The sequence below is a fragment of the Lampris incognitus genome, chromosome 1 (assembly GCF_029633865.1).
Source record: "Lampris incognitus isolate fLamInc1 chromosome 1, fLamInc1.hap2, whole genome shotgun sequence".
NCBI classification, from domain to species: Eukaryota; Metazoa; Chordata; class Actinopteri; order Lampriformes; family Lampridae; genus Lampris; species Lampris incognitus.
In genome coordinates, this window is record NC_079211.1 from 144,197,310 (window position 1) to 144,214,397 (window position 17,088).

General features: G+C 43.7%; 1 protein-coding gene across 2 annotated transcripts; it reads left to right on the forward strand.

Moving 5' to 3' along the window:
- The first annotated feature begins 237 nt into the window (after nucleotides 1-237).
- Nucleotides 238-15,818, forward strand: zbtb34 (zinc finger and BTB domain containing 34). Of its 2 annotated transcripts, XM_056291218.1 has the most exons (3): nucleotides 238-305; nucleotides 3,353-3,428; nucleotides 12,959-15,818. In XM_056291218.1, the coding sequence occupies exons 2-3, from the start codon at nucleotides 3,420-3,422 to the stop codon at nucleotides 14,525-14,527; spliced, it is 1,578 nt and encodes a 525-aa protein (XP_056147193.1). In that variant the 5' UTR covers nucleotides 238-305; nucleotides 3,353-3,419; the 3' UTR covers nucleotides 14,528-15,818. The 2 variants fall into 2 exon arrangements, with proteins under 2 accessions (XP_056147193.1, XP_056147200.1); XM_056291225.1 differs by lacking the exon at nucleotides 3,353-3,428 and having other exon boundaries at nucleotides 239-305.
- The last annotated feature ends 1,270 nt before the right edge of the window (nucleotides 15,819-17,088 follow it).

Genomic DNA, 17,088 nt, shown 5'->3' on the forward strand with positions numbered 1-17,088 from the left:
TAAATTGTCCTGTGCATTCTTGCATGGCGTTCGTCAGTCCTCCACCACGTCACGCAAGAACATAATGTCTTTGTAGGGAACACTGACAGCGGCACGGGGAGGAGCCGCCGCTGCTGCAAAACATAGAATGAACGCAAAGACCCAAAAGAACACTTCCTGTTGATGAGAGAGGGGGAAAATTTTTTTTTTTTTTTTTGCAGCAGCAGCAACTGTCTGACACATCTGGATTGGAGTTGGGGGGGGAGGCCCGGCTGTAGTGTACGCGAACTACTGGGGGGAATGGGCGACGTTTGATCCGCAAGACGGTGAGTTCACTACACGTGGGGGGGGGGTTGTTGTTTTTTTTATAGCCCCCGACCGATAAGCGTAATGTGTTTATCGCGTCCGCGGGGTTTTGCACCTGTTGTAAATAAACGGGGTTTGAAACCGCTCGCGGCCGCACGCTAGCCGGCTAGCTTGTCGTTAGCACCCCGCTCGGCTAGCTAGCTAGCCAGCTAGCGTTAGCCGCCGCCGCTACTTTGGCCGCCGCCGCTACTTTGGCCGTAGCCAGCTACCGCTAGCTGGCTAGCTAGCTAGCTGGGTAACGCGGAATGGCTGCTCGGCTGTCGTTAGCTCGCCCGACGCCCCGTATGACAGCTGCCTTGTGGGTGACGCCCGCCCTCGAAATACAAAGTTTCGCCCCCCCCCCACCCCAACGAAAAGTCCAGCGAAGCGGTGTCAGTTAAGATCGGACCGGGCGGAGCGTCAACGAACCCGGGCGGACGGCGGCAAGAAGTCGGTCCGAAAGTTCAGCCATTTTTCCGGGGCGCTCGCTCGGCGCTAGGTCAGTGGTAGCGTGCTAGTCGGCGCTCACGCGTCAGCGCTAGGCTTGGTTCGGTGTGACGGCCCGGTTCCACTTTGGGAAAAGTTCCCTTTAAAATGTCCGATCCGGTCAACGCGGCGCGCTGTCGGGAGAACACACGCAAGCGTGTTGCGGTCAGTTGCGAAGTCGGAAGAGCGCGCGCGGTGAACTTTTAGTCGGGATACATTGTTGCTAGTCGAGATACATTGTTGCTAGTCGGGATACATTGTTGCTAGTGGGGAACATTGGCGGCTGGTTCCAGTATGGTCAAAACACCTCGTAGCCCCGCACGGTCCCCGTCTCTAACCGAGCAGCCGGACCGTGACGGGGACGACGGTGTATAAAAAGGGGCTTTTAATGGACAACTGAACCGTATCCGAGACTCGGTGAGCTCGGCCGTCCGCTGTGTTTGGGGTGGGGTGGAAGTGTAGGCCCGCACTGGATCCAGTCTGTCAGATGGTCAGAACTGTATGTGCGCAAATTGATTATCTAAGGGAGTCGGTCGCGGAGCCCCACGCTGTGCTGGGCTACCGGTGGTAAAGATCGTTGTCGGTAATGATTCGTGTTCTTGTGCACGAAGTAAGCATAATTGATAGGATGGCAGGAAAGGACAAAGTGCAGCGCCACGCGAGGTTAATCAGTGCACCTGAGTACATTCAGGATCACCCAGTCCCTCTTTTTTTTTTTTTTTTTTTTGGAGCCATCAACATTTCAGGGACACCTTCTCTACCTTGCAATTTCAAATTCTGACTTGTGTTTTAAAAGGAAAATGCTCCACGTCTACAAACTGCTCGCCGCTTTCTCGGGGAAGCACGTTTAGAGCCAGGTTAAATATTTTCACCATAAGGCACGAGAGAACAGACGGAAGCCAAACCAATTATGCCTTTTGCATGAGTAGGCATTATGGCTTTGCACCCGTTAAACCCTGCGTTTTTATGGTCGTGATTCTCTTCAGGATAAGCTCGACCTGCCCATGGTGTTGATAGACAAGGTGGAGTGTACCAACAAATGCCCAGCGGAACAGGGTTTTAGTCAGGTCCCCCCCCCCCCATTGGTATGTAGGATATCGGTTAACATGTATGGGGATAGATTTGAATAATACTGTATTTGGTTCAAGATCTGTATGGGTGGAGGTTGCTGAAAAGGGGGTTCTCTTTCTCTGGCAAACCCTGGTGTCTCAAAACATGGGGATATTTTTATCTGTAGCGGTTATTACGACATAGAGCTGATATGTAAACAAACAAAAAAAAACAAAAGTTGTCAAAATAGCTGGAAGAAAAATATCTTTTTCTCAAGCCATGACAACTATTCTCTTTTTCTTTTTAGTCCGGAGTACGCACCCCCTCCCTTCTTGTTTTGTTCTGCAGAACAATTAATGTGCAACGTCTTTGTGGTAGCCATTTAAATACTTGTGGATTGAGAAGAATTGAATATCCCTTAAGATGCAAGATTGTTCGTTTTTAACAGCACGTTGAGACAATGATAAGTTTGAATTATAGTCGGCGAACCACCTGATCCAATTCAGCATTTGTTCTGCAGATCAGAGCTTCACCGAATAAGGCGCTTGGTTTGGAAACCGTTACATTAGTATTGATCATCATCCGCAATACTAATTTAGCAGTTTCATGACCAAGATGCATTGGTACTGACCGATTATAAAGATGCAATAGACTTATTTTCTCTATTTAAAGACTCGGTTTAGAAACACTGCTGATGACAGTGCAGGACATCAGCTTGCGATGCTCTTATAGCATATAATGATCTAAAGATTTAGTCTCACAGCTGTTACTCGGGATATTTTACTTACTGCGTCTACATGTAGGAACTGCTCTGAATAATTAAACAATTCGCAACACTTGATAGTGACATTGTCAAAGTTTAATATTACGAAACTTTTTGTGGTCACAGGGGTAAAACTGGCCAGAAGAACCATACTTCACTGAGGGATCAGTTTTGATTTATGGTTCAGATTATTTGGATTTTTGTCTTTTTAAGATGTTCTAGACTTTCCCTGTTGTTACAATAAGCTATGAATAACCATGAGTTTGGTGCTGCAGCGGTAAACCATTTCCACACAAGACCGCCACGAACTCGAGCTGAAATGGACGAGTGGTGTTTTGTTTTGGGGGTTTTTTGTTGTCCCTAATTATAACAACTCTGTGCTTAAAGGATAATTAAAAACAATTTCCAACCTCATTCCTGTTTTCGTAGTTACCACCATTGTGCATATCAGTTATGATGTTTAACTCACCAGCTAAACCCACTTTTTGGAAGTGACAACAAAAGTGGGAAGTCAAAAGTTGTTACCTGAAATGTCCAACATTGTCAACAATGGTCCAGCTCATTGCGGAGCCACCTCCTGGTTTAGCTTGCAAGAATGGCCAACCTATACTTACTGTAGGTAGTAGTAGATAAACGACTCGGCCAGCACACTTGAGAAGTCACAGATAATGGAAGTTCTTATACACAGTCTTACTAAGTCACTAGGGTTTTTTGTCTCTGAAATGACAGGTTTAAGGATCAAGACGCTGTTGTAAAGCTGTGTCCAACTTGTGGCCCCTTGTCCACAATCTTCAAAATGAAGCCGGTGAGTAAAATGATATCGTAACTGATATGACCGCAAAAACTGTGACAATAAGACCCAGGTTGTAAAAGAACAAAATTATCCTTCAACAACACAAATGTGAGACTGGCCCTATAGGTTGGAGCTACCCTATGAATTGTTTTCCCCTCACAACCTATGCCATTTTAATAATGCCAATCACTTTCAAACCAAAAGAGGTCCCACACAGTATACCTTATTTATAACGCACCGAAGTATAGGCTATTTTTACCGTGTCTTTTACCATCTCTTTCATATCGCTCCTGTGTCCTTTGCTTGTTAAGCAATTTTAGTGTGGTCTGCCCCATAAGCTGTTTTTGAAAATATGTGAAAGGCTGCTGATGTTGGAGAAAGCATTCATTGTTTGCTTGCTGACTTTTATGTTTCTTGCAATATCTTTTTTTTTTCTTTTTTTTTTTCTTCCTGAAGTGACATACCCAACTTATGAATTTATGGGCAAACTGCTCATAGTGATGTCTATCCATCAAGAGTTTTGCTTACTTTGTGATTATTGGATATTGTTCACAATCCCCAAATTCAGCTGGTGAAAGTTAGCGATGACAGTAATGACAACTAAGAACAAGAACTCAGCCTTATAGGCTCATTACTGAGCCAGGAACTCAGTCGTCAGACTTTGTTTTTGAGCGGAGTTCAAGCATTTGAGGTTTCCCACATGAGCTGTGCATGTGACCTTCAGCCAAAGTGTGCATCTCAACCACTGAGCTAGCACTTTTTGGCTGCCATTCAACTTGGCTCAATTCAGTATGCATGATGTTGGGAGGCATTACTGATACGTTTAGTGTGCATATTCATACTTGCTACATTTTAGGACTGGTAATGGCAGAGTGAAAAAAAAAAAAGAAAGCATCCCTTTCCAATTCCATCTGTTTTGCTACTTCTTCTCCTCTCCCTTGTGCCAGAATGAGGACATATGGTTTGTTGGACAGGTGTCTTGGCAAGCCTTGGCAATTGGAGAAAGTGTTTACATTCTCAGAGTGCTGACAGAGACTCAAAGCGCAAAAGATCATGCTGAATTGCCAACGAGAGGCAAGCGGGGAGAAGGAGGTGCAGTAGGAGAGATGGGAGAGGGGCAGATGGAGTGGGGGGAGAGGAGGGTTAAGCTGGAGAACTGACACAGACTGGGTTTTGTAACATGCCAGTGTTTGCCTCTACAGGGACAGGCTTATATCTCACCAGTGCCCCTGCAAGAGAACCGGATCGCCCTGTCTTGGTGTTTAACTGATGTAGTTTAACTTGTTCTCATGTGGTGGGTTGGGGCCTAACCTTAACGGTGTTATAGTTCATACTTGTTAAGGAGCCTAAATCGGTGCGTTGTTGTAGATGAGTCGGAACAGTGGCGTGAGGCTATTTTGGCTGCAACGTTCGCCACTGTAACTTCACTAACACAACACATTTAACACATTCACGAGGCGAAACATGTTCTTTATTCAAGAACATCTGTTTGCTTTAATAGACTTGTATTTCTCATGTGTAAAAGTATTCACTCCCCTAGAATTGGTAATTTGTAAAGAGGTCTTTTAGCAGGAATTGTTAAGTTTGTTGGGTTATATCCGTTTTCACACTGCAGTTAAGAGTTCTGCATTTTCTGCCTATGCCTCACTACAGCCTTTTTCCATCTCCGCCAAATTATGCGGTGTGTTGGTGGACAGTCATTTTTAAAATTTGACACAGATTTTTAATGAGCTTTAAAACTGGGCTTTGGCTGGCCCATTCGTTAATATTAACCTTCTTATTTTAAAGCCATTCCTTTGTAGTTATTGCCGTGTGCGTTTGATCATTTTCCTGTTGGAACATGAATCTTCGCCCTAAACGCAGATCTCTTTGCTGGCTAAAACAGGTTCTCCTCAAGGATTTGCCTGCATTTGGCTCCATCCATCTTGCCCTTGATGGCAACAACAAGCTTTCTAGTCTTTCCTGCTGAAAATCGTAGCCATAGCATGATGCTGCATCCACTGCTTGACTGTGCAGATGGTTGTTACCTGGGTGTTGGCTTGAGCTTTGCTTTAAGGCCAAAGAACTCCACTTTAGTCTCATTAGACCACAGAATTCTTAGATTTTGTCACGTGGCCATCAATAAACTCCACGCATGACTTCATGTTGGTCTTTTTCAGAAGTGGCTTCCTTCTAGCCTCTTTCCCAAAGAGGCCGATTTTGTGAAGTACTGGGGAGATTGTTGGTCTTTGGACAGTTTCTTCCATTTCATTCAATGGGCTCTGCAACTCTTGAGCGTTGATTCCCAGACAGTTCCTCTCATTTCAGCTAACGTGGTCTGCAAATCTGTGAGTATTGTAGCCTGTGTCTTGGTCACTTCCTTCGCAGTTGCTCTTTTTATCCAGTTGCTGAATTTGGTAGGATGGCCTGGTCTTGACTGCATCTGGGGTTGTGCCATATTTTTTCCACTCTGTTACAGAAGAATTTACAGTGTTCATAGGAGGGTTCCTAGCTTTGCCAATCTTTTTATAACTTTCTCCAGCATTTTTTGTCCCAACAACTTCATCTCGAAGTTCCATGGGTCTCCATCGATCTTCACGACAGCTGGACTGATCCGTTTTGTTCTTTTAGTTGCGAGGCCTTGTAAAGATGGTGATATTGATTGTGTAAGCATGCAGTTGAACACAAGTGAATTCCTAATCAACATAGGTAGACCTTGTTAATGTAGTACAATATCTCGTGAAAATGGGCTATATCTTCTCCATTTTAAGTGTTAATATGAAGGGAGTGAACACATCAATTTAGCAATTTTCAGGTTTTAATTTTTAATATAATTCTAAAGGCATCCATATTTTAGCCTATTAAATTTTAACACTGAAGAGAATTACCTCTAGGAATAAAAAAAAAAATCCTGTTTTAATATATTTTAATTTGACTTTCTTGGTGAATACTTTCAAGTGACTGTCTCATCAGTGCGATAGCCTCATGAGATTAACTAGTATTACCCCAAAATGCTCATTTAAAAAAAAAAAGAGGCAGTGGGTACCTCATTCAGAACATTATTGGCCTCCTTATTACTGATTTAGTAATAGGCAGTTGTATTAGAGTAGCCTTGAAGAAAGCTGTGTAAAAAAAAAAAACTTGGTTTAAAGCCAGGATCACACTAGGTGACTTTCTCAAAAACTTTCAGTCCTAGCCTTCATTTGCACAATCATACAAGTTTTTAGGACGTTCTCAGCTGCAGACAGTCAGTTGAGTAGTTTGACACCCCAAGCGACTCAATTTTAGCGCTTTTCTGGCGGGTTTCAGAGGCAGGCACTAGTGTCCGTGAAAGTCAACAGCCAATCAGCTCTCCGATGCAAGTGAAATACCCAGTTGAAGTTGGAAGTCCTTTGCTTTTGCAGCAAACGTTGCATACTGAAAAGCAATGCCGGTTGAAAAAAAAAGGCTCTAAACAGGTAGACTATACATGGATCCTCTTCTTTTTTTGGTTGACATAAATGACAAGATGCCTCAACTTGCAAGTACTTGCTTGCGCTACATTGTTGTTTTTATTTTACACATTTGCACAGTATTCCTTTGTTATTCCGGTGTGCTACACATTGATTGGCTACCTGAAATAGGCTACCTCGTGGCATTTTTGGCGGTGCATTATGAGGCATGGATTCATGGTGAAAATGTTCTCAGGGAGTCCGGTAAGATGTCAACCCCCAGCAGTCAAATGTGACACCCGCTAGACCAGAAAGACCAACAAATTGCAGTCCTTAAGTGTGACATGCTTTCTGACTAGACATCTTGTCCAAGTCGTCTAGTGTGTACCAGGCTTAATACGAGGCTATGCATAGATAGCTGCACACTTTCTTGCCAAGCGGAACAAGATTGTCCTCTCTCTGCTAAATGTAGCCTGTAGTGGTCATATGATGATAAGGCCTTCTTCTCTACAGTAATTCAAAATCTTTACACAACTCTGCAGTCATCTGGGGCCTGACAGAAGGCTCCTACCGCATGCCGAATACCGAACCCTTCTTCGTACAATGTTCTACGTACACTGCGTAGAATCATGATAGTCGTGGTGTGGACTCCGCCATCCACTTGAGTTAGAACCATCATCGTCATTGTTATCATTTTCGGTGTGGATGGCCCTTGAAACTTAACATACAAAACATAAGCTTATTTTCTTTGTCATTAGAAGTCCCATGCCAATAGGCTCTTGCAGCACACTATTTTTCCTGTTTATTTCTTACCTGACAACCAATTCAAATTTAGCTACAAGCATCAACTTTCTTCCTCTTTTATGGGTTTAAAAAATACGATTGTCAGAGCAAATGTCTTTTTTTTTTTAGCAGAGAGCATTGGATTTGTCAGCGAAATCTCAATTTCAGGAGGCAAGAACAACACAAAAAGACAGTCTTGAAAATATCGAACCACACACTGTAGCTACCGTTAAATCAAGTGCGAAAATACAGGAAACGTTAATCTCTTCATCTGTGATGACTCTCTTACAGAACTGGTTAGTCTGGCTGTTAGCAATAAGGCACGACTTTTGATTTTTAAACTAGTCCCAAGATAATATCCACATTTATTTCCCGATTTACCTATTGCAGATTTTGGGCATCAGTAGTTTTGTTGAGGTGTAGCGCATAGCTTTTTAGTACTGTTTTGATCTTGTGAACAGTTGAGTTTAGATAATACAAAGGGGCAGGGACTATCAGACGTTTTGTATACCAGCTCAATTCTTGGATAATGCCGTCGTTATCCCTCACAAGCTTTCCTTTGGCAAGTTACTGTGAAATTACCCATTTCAAATCCACATTTTTGGAGTGGACTCAGTGAATTTAGCCTTTTACAACTCGTGTGAAATTGCAAATGGATTAGTGAATTTGGTCAAAACCGCTATTTGCAGAACTTAGCTGTGTGAAGCCTAACTCAAGTCATGTTTGAGTATTCCTTTCTTTCGTTATGTTGTTTTTGTCTCCGAAGATTGAGAAGGCTACTTGCATAAACTTGCTTTTAAACTAAATGCCAAAAGGATCTTCTGACATAGTAAGTAGGGGGTGCTGGGGGCGCAGTAGCACCCCCTACTGATCATACTGATCAAATTTCAAAATTTTGTGGGGCAAATTATTTTCACGCCCTATGACAGCCTGGCGGCCTGTCTAGGGTGTCTCCTCGCCTGCCTCCCAGCGACTGCTGGGATACGCTCCAGCATCCCCGTGACCCTGAGTAGGATAAGCGGTTTGGATAATGGATGGATGGGATGAATTATTTTCACAATAAATCGCTAAATTAGCCTCATAAGGAAATTAAATAGACACATTCTCTTATTTTAAAACCCCACCTAGGCTAGTATGTTGCATCACCTCCAAGTTTTGAACCACCTGTTTTCCGCCACATATTTGTGGGGATCTCATGCCTCCTGAGCCGGGCAAGGTTAATTTTTGTATGGTATGTTACATCTCGGGCGGCACGGTGGCGCAGTGGTTAGCACCGTCGCCTCACAGCAAGAAGGTCCTGGGTTCGAGCCCCGGGGTAGTCCAACCTTGGGAGTCGTCCCGGGTCATCCTCTGTGTGGAGTTTGCATGTTCTCCCCGTGTCTGCGTGGGTTTCCTCCCACAATCCAAAGACATGTAGGTCAGGTGAATCGGCCGTACTAAATTGTCCCTAGGTATGAGAGTGTGTGTGGGTGTGTGTGTCGGCCCTGTGATGGCCTGGCGGCCTGTCCAAGGCATCTCCCCGCCTGCTGCCCAATGACTGCTGGAATAGGCTCCAGGATCCCCGCGACCCTGTGAGCAGGATAAGCGGTTCAGATAATGGATGGATGGATGTTCTATCTCATAAAAGAAAAAAAATTGTTCCATTTCCGTCCCTCCGAATCATTTAATTGGTTCATTTTTCTATGAGGACAGGTGATTAACCTTTTGATACCAAAACATGCATATGTGCACTAACTGCTTCTGTCCAAGTGAATGAGCAACATCTGAAATTCACTGCGAATGATTTGATTGCCAAAAAGTCACTTGTGACTGTTGACCCTTTTTATTTTTATTGGTGTCTGAATATGCATGGATTTGCTTGTAAATGGTATCCTACTTTTGTTCATGGCTGGTTGCTGTTACATTGTGGTACATCTGGCTATTTGTGTTGCATGGTTTTGATGTGCAGATTGTGTTAGAACCCTACAGTATAGGTTTGGAACAAAAGCCACATGATTCGAATTGGCCCTCGGTGTAACAGCTATTTGGTAATGTTAAAGATGTGCATACATGGTATCATGAAAATTCAACACTGCTCTGGCGTCTGACATGTGTGTTGGACTGATGTCATGACATATTCTGGGATCTCTCCCTTTATAGTGGACCCATTGAATCACCACTCCCTCCATGTTCTAGGATTTCATATTTTAGAAACCTTTGTGAAATGAAAGAATTCTGATGTGAACATAATAAAACATACTTGATGTAATTACGTCATGTGAATAGAAACTGCTTTGGCTTCTACTCAGTCTGACTCACTGGATTGGAGCACTGGAATAAGATCCCCATTGGTGCAGACTATTGCCGACTTCCCTTCGCTCTCATGTGTTGCTGTTTTTAAAAGTCCCTGTTTCTATGAGCAACAACAACGACCAGTACTCGAGCTAGCAAGCTACACTGTCATTATGGAAAACTTGAGCGAGGGTTTGGATTGTGCAGTAAGGCCTGCTTGGTTCAGTCAGTGGGCTCTTTAAAAGATACTCAAGAGTATGTTTTGAATTTTTTTTTTTTTAAATAGGACATTTTGGCCGACCGTTAACATTAACAAATCGACTGTCCTTTTAACAGTTTCTCTAGAGGTAAAGTGTCCAAGTCTTGACTGCTGATTATCAAATTACGTCTATTGCGGCTGGCCCCAAAAATCTGAATATTTGGTTACTTGTTCGGCAGGTTGGAATTCGGACACAACTTTAGTATTCGGGTTGTTTGTTTTTGTTCCACCCCCCCCCCCCCCATGTGCACGGCCATGTCAGTTTTCATATACAGCATCTTGAGTAACTATCCTGAAGCATAGCCCGTTATCCTTGTCCACTTGGTGGAATTATGAGTTAGGAAAGTGGATGACTTGTATGCAACTGTCGTGCCAAATTTGACTCCCCATCAGGATTCCCCTTCGCGTGAACATGTGTTAAGAATCTCTGCCATTGTGTAGGCTGCAATAGTTGTTTTTTTTTTTTCCCCTCCCATTCCCCAGTTGCACCCGGCCAATCACCCCACTCTTCTGACCCGTCCCGGTTGCTGTTCCACCCCCTCTGCCGATCCGGGAGGGGCTGCAGACTACCACATGCCTCCTCTGATACATGTGGAGTCGCCAGCCGCTTCTTTGAACCTGACAATGAGGAGTTTCGCCAGGGGGGCGTAGCGCGTGGGAGGATCACGCTATTCCCCCCAGTCCCCCCCCCCTCCCGAACAGGCGCCCCTGACCGACCAGAGGAAGCGCTAGTGCAGCGACCAGGACACATAATCACATCCGGCTTCCCACCCGCAGACACAGCCAATTGTGTCTGTAGGGACACCCTACCAAGTTGGAGGTAACATGGGGATTTGAACCAGCGACCCCTGTGTTGGTAGGCAACAGAATAGACCGCTACACCGCCCGGACGCCCCACAATAGTTTCATTTTATTAATTTCAGTTCTCTGCTATTCTAATTTTCATTGAAGTAGACCGTTATCAGAAGGACTTTGCTCATTTTGATGTCATCTGTAGGATTGTTAGCATGACGATATACTAATCATAAATAGGCTGTCTTTTGAAGAGGTTCTAGTTTCATTTGTGAGTGCACACAGTTGAGACATCCATTTACCTTAAATTTTAATGTGGCAACGCATCCTGATCTCTGGTGCATTCTTTACAGTACTGGACTCAAATGGCAACAGGAACAGAATGAGAAGGGAGGAGTAAGATTTTGGCAAGATTTATGGCTGCCAAAATTGTACCCCCCTTCTCATGTAAGGCTATTCTGTTTCCAAACTGTTGCCACATTTATTGTTTAACAAAAAGTGTAAAGAATATACAATGGTATTCTCACTCTGTTTTTTTTTTTAGTCAACTTTGAAATACTAAATGACTGCTGTGACTTCATTCATAATCCAAAGCTTGAAACGGGGGTATTTGGGACGGTCCGAATATATACGCTTTTTTTTTCTTTTTGTTGTTTTGTTTTTTATTGTTTTTTTTTTACTATAAAAAAACTGACACATCGTCAGTTGTTTTGGATCTATTTTTCTTTTTAGGTAATTGACCCATACACCTGGGCTCACCTCCTGCCATGTGCAAAATGTTCCATTATAACATTACCCCCTCACACTTGTTTTGCAAGGGCACTGGTGAGTGTAGTGCAGTTTAGGCCTGCCTTGGACAATTCTGATCGATAGGAAATACAAACAACCCCAGAACATTTCTCATGCACTGGAACAGCACTAAAACGTAGTGTGTGTGGATAGGTCAAGCTATCTGTGTGAGACTACCTTGTATTTGAAGAGTTCTTATCATAACCACACGCATAAATGTCTGATAAAATGGGTAGCAGAGGGCAGCGGCTCAAATGAGCTTCCTCTGTTGCTCTTATTTGTTCAAGTCGTGGAAGCGGTTAGAGGCCTGTAATTAATCAGCCCTACTTGCGTTCTTGCATTGTCGATTTTTGCCATTTGCTGGATATGTTTGATGGCATACACTATAGTGTTAATTGGATGGCACCGGACCATTTGCAAGTGGTCGTTGGTGTCTCTTTATTTTTGTTTCTGGCTGAATTAGGTTTTGTGCAATAACCACACACAGAACATAAATAATGATGACATGTTCATCAACACACTCCATTCACTTTCAAAAAAAAAAACTTTGTACGGGGGTCAGATGACTTTTTGCTAGTCGTGTTTTTTTTAGTTTGTCTTGTCCAATCCTCCGTTTAGCTTGCCAGTTATAGCTCAAGTAAATTTATGAACAGTAGTCAGACTCTGCACGTTGAATTTTGTCAAGGTTAATACATCACAGTTGGCTAGAGGATTTGTTTATTTAGCACTGCAGTGTCAAACGGCTTCTAGCCATTCAACAATATAACCTGTTAGCTAGCTTGCGTTAAACATTTGCCATGTAGTTGTTTGCATTGGTCTTGTCTTTCATATCAAAAGTAAGTTCTGCTTGCTAGCTAACAGAATGTACCATAACAAACAGGATTACACATGTGATTTGTCATCCAAGTGCGATTAAAATTGCATCAAATTTGTTTCTTGTAACAGTGAAGTTACACAACATGGCATCATAAGTAACCTGTTGCTGTAACAAAAGTTGTGTGAAAATTGCATTGTGTAACTTAAGTTTATGGCCCAGTTAAATCTTTTAGCCAACTGTGTAAAAGATAATATTACAATGAGAAAAAAATGGTTGCCCAGATAACTGTTCCCTTTATTTCATTCAGTAAACATTATAATGCAGTAAAAAGCATTTTGGAGTGAACGTTTGTAACCTGCCTATAAGTAAACTCTTGAGGTTCTTAATCTGTAGCCTGATGTTTCCCTTTTTGTCCCACCAGGCTGTCAACAAACTGGAGAAACATATCCAAGACATGGACGAAGGCAGCAGCTACATAGAGTTTGACGTGCCGGAGTTCAGCAACACCGTTCTGAGCCAGCTCAATGAGTTGCGGCTGCAGGGGAAGCTGTGTGACATCATTGTTCACATCCAGGGCCAGCCATTTCGTGCTCACAAGGCTGTGCTGGCGGCCAGTTCACCCTATTTCCGCGATCACTCAGCCCTAAGCACCATGAGTGGCCTCTCCATTTCAGTTATCAAAAGCCCTGAGGTGTTTGAGCAGCTTCTGGCCTTCTGTTATACAGGCCACATGTCTCTGCAGCTAAAGGATGTCATCAGCTTCCTCACTGCAGCCAGCTTCTTGCAGATGCAAGCCATCATTGACAAGTGCACTCAAATCCTGGAGAGCATTCACTCAAAGATCAGCCTCCCAATCGGAATTGGGAGCCCGGAGAAGGAAGGCTCCCAGGCCAGCCACAATGGGGTCAATGACAGCAACCTTTTTGTAAACCCTACCCAGATCTCCCCCTCCTACTACTCCCGGCAGAGTCAGGCAGTGAACGTGGAGGCCCGTTCTGAGCTGTCAGGGAAAGGTTTGGGCAGGGCACGGCAGCAGCACGAGGAAGGCCAGTCAGACCGCGGCAGTAGTGATAGTGTGTCAGAGCAGGATGCCCCCATGGAGGGTGAAATGGAGCAAGTAGAACTGATTGGCAAGGATGGGCAGGTGACAGATGTGCATGTGAAGATTGAGAAGAACGACAGGCCCACTTATTCAGACAGCTCTTCCGCTGGCGATGATGGCTACCATACCGAGATGGTAGATGGAGAACAGGTGCTGGCTGTCAGTGTGGGTTCGTACGGTACTGTCATCCAGCCCGCAGGGTACTCTTACTCAGGGCTGTCCTCCCCTTGCTTTGTCAGCCTCAGCAGCTCCAGTCCCTCCCGCTCTATGTTAAGTGGTATCAGAGGAGGGCGAGCTAGAGCAAAGCGTCCCATGGCCATGCCAGCAGGGGTATTGAGTCACATTAAGCCCAGCGCTGATGACAGTGAGCCACAGTTGGGACCCACAGGTTTGGAGAATGATGTGAGAGAGCGGAGTCTGCGGGGCCAGTGGTACCCATACAATGAGAGACTCATTTGCATCTACTGTGGAAAGACCTTCAATCAGAAAGGCAGCCTGGACCGCCACATGCGCCTGCACATGGGAATCACACCCTTTGTTTGCAAATTCTGTGGCAAGAAGTACACAAGGAAGGACCAGCTGGAGTACCACATCAGAGGCCACACGGACAACAAGCCCTTCCACTGCCAGATCTGTGGGAAATGCTTCCCCTTCCAGGGCACCCTCAACCAGCACCTGAGGAAGAAGCACATGGGGGCATCAGAGGGCAACAATCACATAGACTCTCCAGAGAGGACGGAGGGGAGCTCGGGTCAGAAGGACTCAGAGGATGCTTCCGAGGGAATGGCCTTTGAGGCACAGTATGCAGAGGAGGCCCCATCCAATGACATGGAGGAGAGTTCAAAATGTAGCCCAGAGGAGGCTCAAGCATCCAGATGTGATTTTTAAGCCGTGCTTCAGGTTAAGGAAGCTTTATGAAACATTTGTTTCAATTGGAGGCTAAAGTATGTTTCATTTTTGATTATGCTCCCTCAACATTGAACGTGATTCTCATCAAGGCTCTGTCAGTTTTGTGAAAGTCAATTATTGAATGCAAAGAGCTAATGGGTGCTTCTTAGGATTTTGGTTCTTTCAAAGCAAAGGGAGTAACAACTTGTTTTTTTAAGGAGGTCCCAGTAATCAAGGCCCCCTGTTTCTCTCTTTAATCTTTCCATGTTTTTAAAAACATATTTACAGAGTTATATAGGCATGTTGCAATAATTGATAATGTGAAAGCTCTGATAAGATGCTTGTCATATCACCTTTTTACCTGACCTGTTTTTGCACATGTGACCATAGGAGGTCACTTACTCACAAGGAATGATTTCTGCCAGTGCAAAGCTTCGTGTGACATATCCGTTCAATACCTCATAATGTAACTACATACTCATAACAGACAGTCTTTTAACTTTACTGAAACTCTGCCAGGTTCTACCTCATAGCCAAGAACCTACCAGGAACAGATGTGTTCACCATTTAAAAATCCGTTTGTATGTTTTTCATTGCCAAACCCTGGGAAGAGCATCCTTTCTACACAAAGCCTTGATACTTAATTGAAATATTCCTTGCTGATTGTATGGATTATGGACTAAATGTCAAATGTTTTGTGGTCAGCCAGGTTAAATTGTTAACGAAAGAAGGTGCTATGTTAGGAGTACATTAGAATTCTTTGCTTACTTACGTGTTCGTATTTGGCAAACGCAAAGAATAGAGGAAGAGTGGCCCTGTATTCATTCAAGACGTCATATGCTGTCTCTTCTTATCAAGTTCAAGTTTGTTTTGCAATGCACCATTTTATCTCTTATGATCACTACTGGAGATCTCAATCTGTTGGCCTATGTGTGCTTTCAGATACCATAATCCATGGAATGGATGACTTATCCTCATACAGTGGAAACACTTGCAATGTTATATATTCTGATAGCAGTTTCATACAGAACTACTTAATTGCCACGCTTGTTTTATTTGTCTGGAGGTAGGCTTCTATGTTAATACTCAGTGCATCTAACAGAGACAGAGTTCTCTTCATTAGTTCAGCACAGTAAGAACAGCTCTGGGTCTGTTCGCATAAATCAATATAGTATACTATGAATAATATGCAAATGGAAGAACAAAGGAATCTCAGCCATTATGCCATGGTATTTCCTTTCTTGCAAGAGTCTTTCGGTCGGCTCCATTTTTTTTTTTCTCCAGTCTTGTATTTTCATGATGGGACAATTTATCTGCAGTCTTTGTTTTCTGCATTGGATGGGTTCAAATGTGGACTCATGTTTCCTTCGTTTGTTTTATGGTATTGGCCTAGATGTAGTTTTAACTACATTAAAGGAATGGCTTTTATTTTTTCTAGTTTACCCTTTTTTTTTTATACTCGCTGCTTAGTAGTGCACAGGTCGGCTTCCTTTTCACAGTCATCCATCCATGTAATACTGGACATGCAGCTCCGTCTTGCCGTGCGGCGTTCAGTGCAATTAATTGGGGACAGAGCCACAACCCTCGTTCTGTACAACAAAAAATCTCCACTGTTAAGCCAAAGGTAACAATATGCTACATCAGTCTATCATAGCAAATCTGAGAGGTCACTAAACATTTTCAATCGCTTTTGTTGCTAAATTTTCTCTTAGTGTTTGCTTTGCTGTGCCGTGGCAAAGGGACTCCTGCTGGTAATAGTCTAGAAGAGGTCCTTATTCTCGCAGCGATGGAGCTGACCGTGACCGACTGTAGTTTCAAAATTACCTCTCGAATTCACTGCGATAGGCTGCTGAAGCATCATGTTAGCTTTGGCTGAACCTTGGAGGGATTTTTGCACTGAACGAGGATTGTGCATTTGCTCCCGAGTCCCTGGATTGAACTCTAGATGGCGAGCCGGAGCGCTGTCCGGTATGAAGAAAAGAATGGATGACTGATAATTAAACCTACCTATGTACTACGTGAGCGGTGAGTATAAAATAGGGATGGACTAAAAAAAATTTTTTTAAATCCAAACTGTCCCTTTAAACCAAGCGGTAAAGGATTTTATTGGTAGCCGGTGATCCAAAGTTCTGGTGCACTATGGGTGATTAGGGAGTGGCATAGATGCTGACCAAGTGAAACAAATTGTGCTCATCTCCTTCTCTCTGTCTCAAGTCTTATTAGACATTGGCAGTGGTCGTACCCGAGTAAGCACACAACTCGAAAACAGATCGAAAAGCATCACAAGCCTGCTTGACAGTGTTAAGAGTTTCCTGGTAAAAAGTGATCCCTGCTTGATCTTACATTAGGTATGGTTGGATGATGCTAATGGTAGCCTAATGCTAATGAATGGCCACAAGTTGTGCATATGGCATTTTATCTATACCATTAGAACCATGGAGAAGTTGGTATTTTGCTTTTGTTTCTATCGTCTTTTAAAAAGAATTTGTATACACGGAGAGAGACCAGATAGATTATCCCGTCATAAATTCACCCCTGTGCCAATTTAAAAAACGCACAGC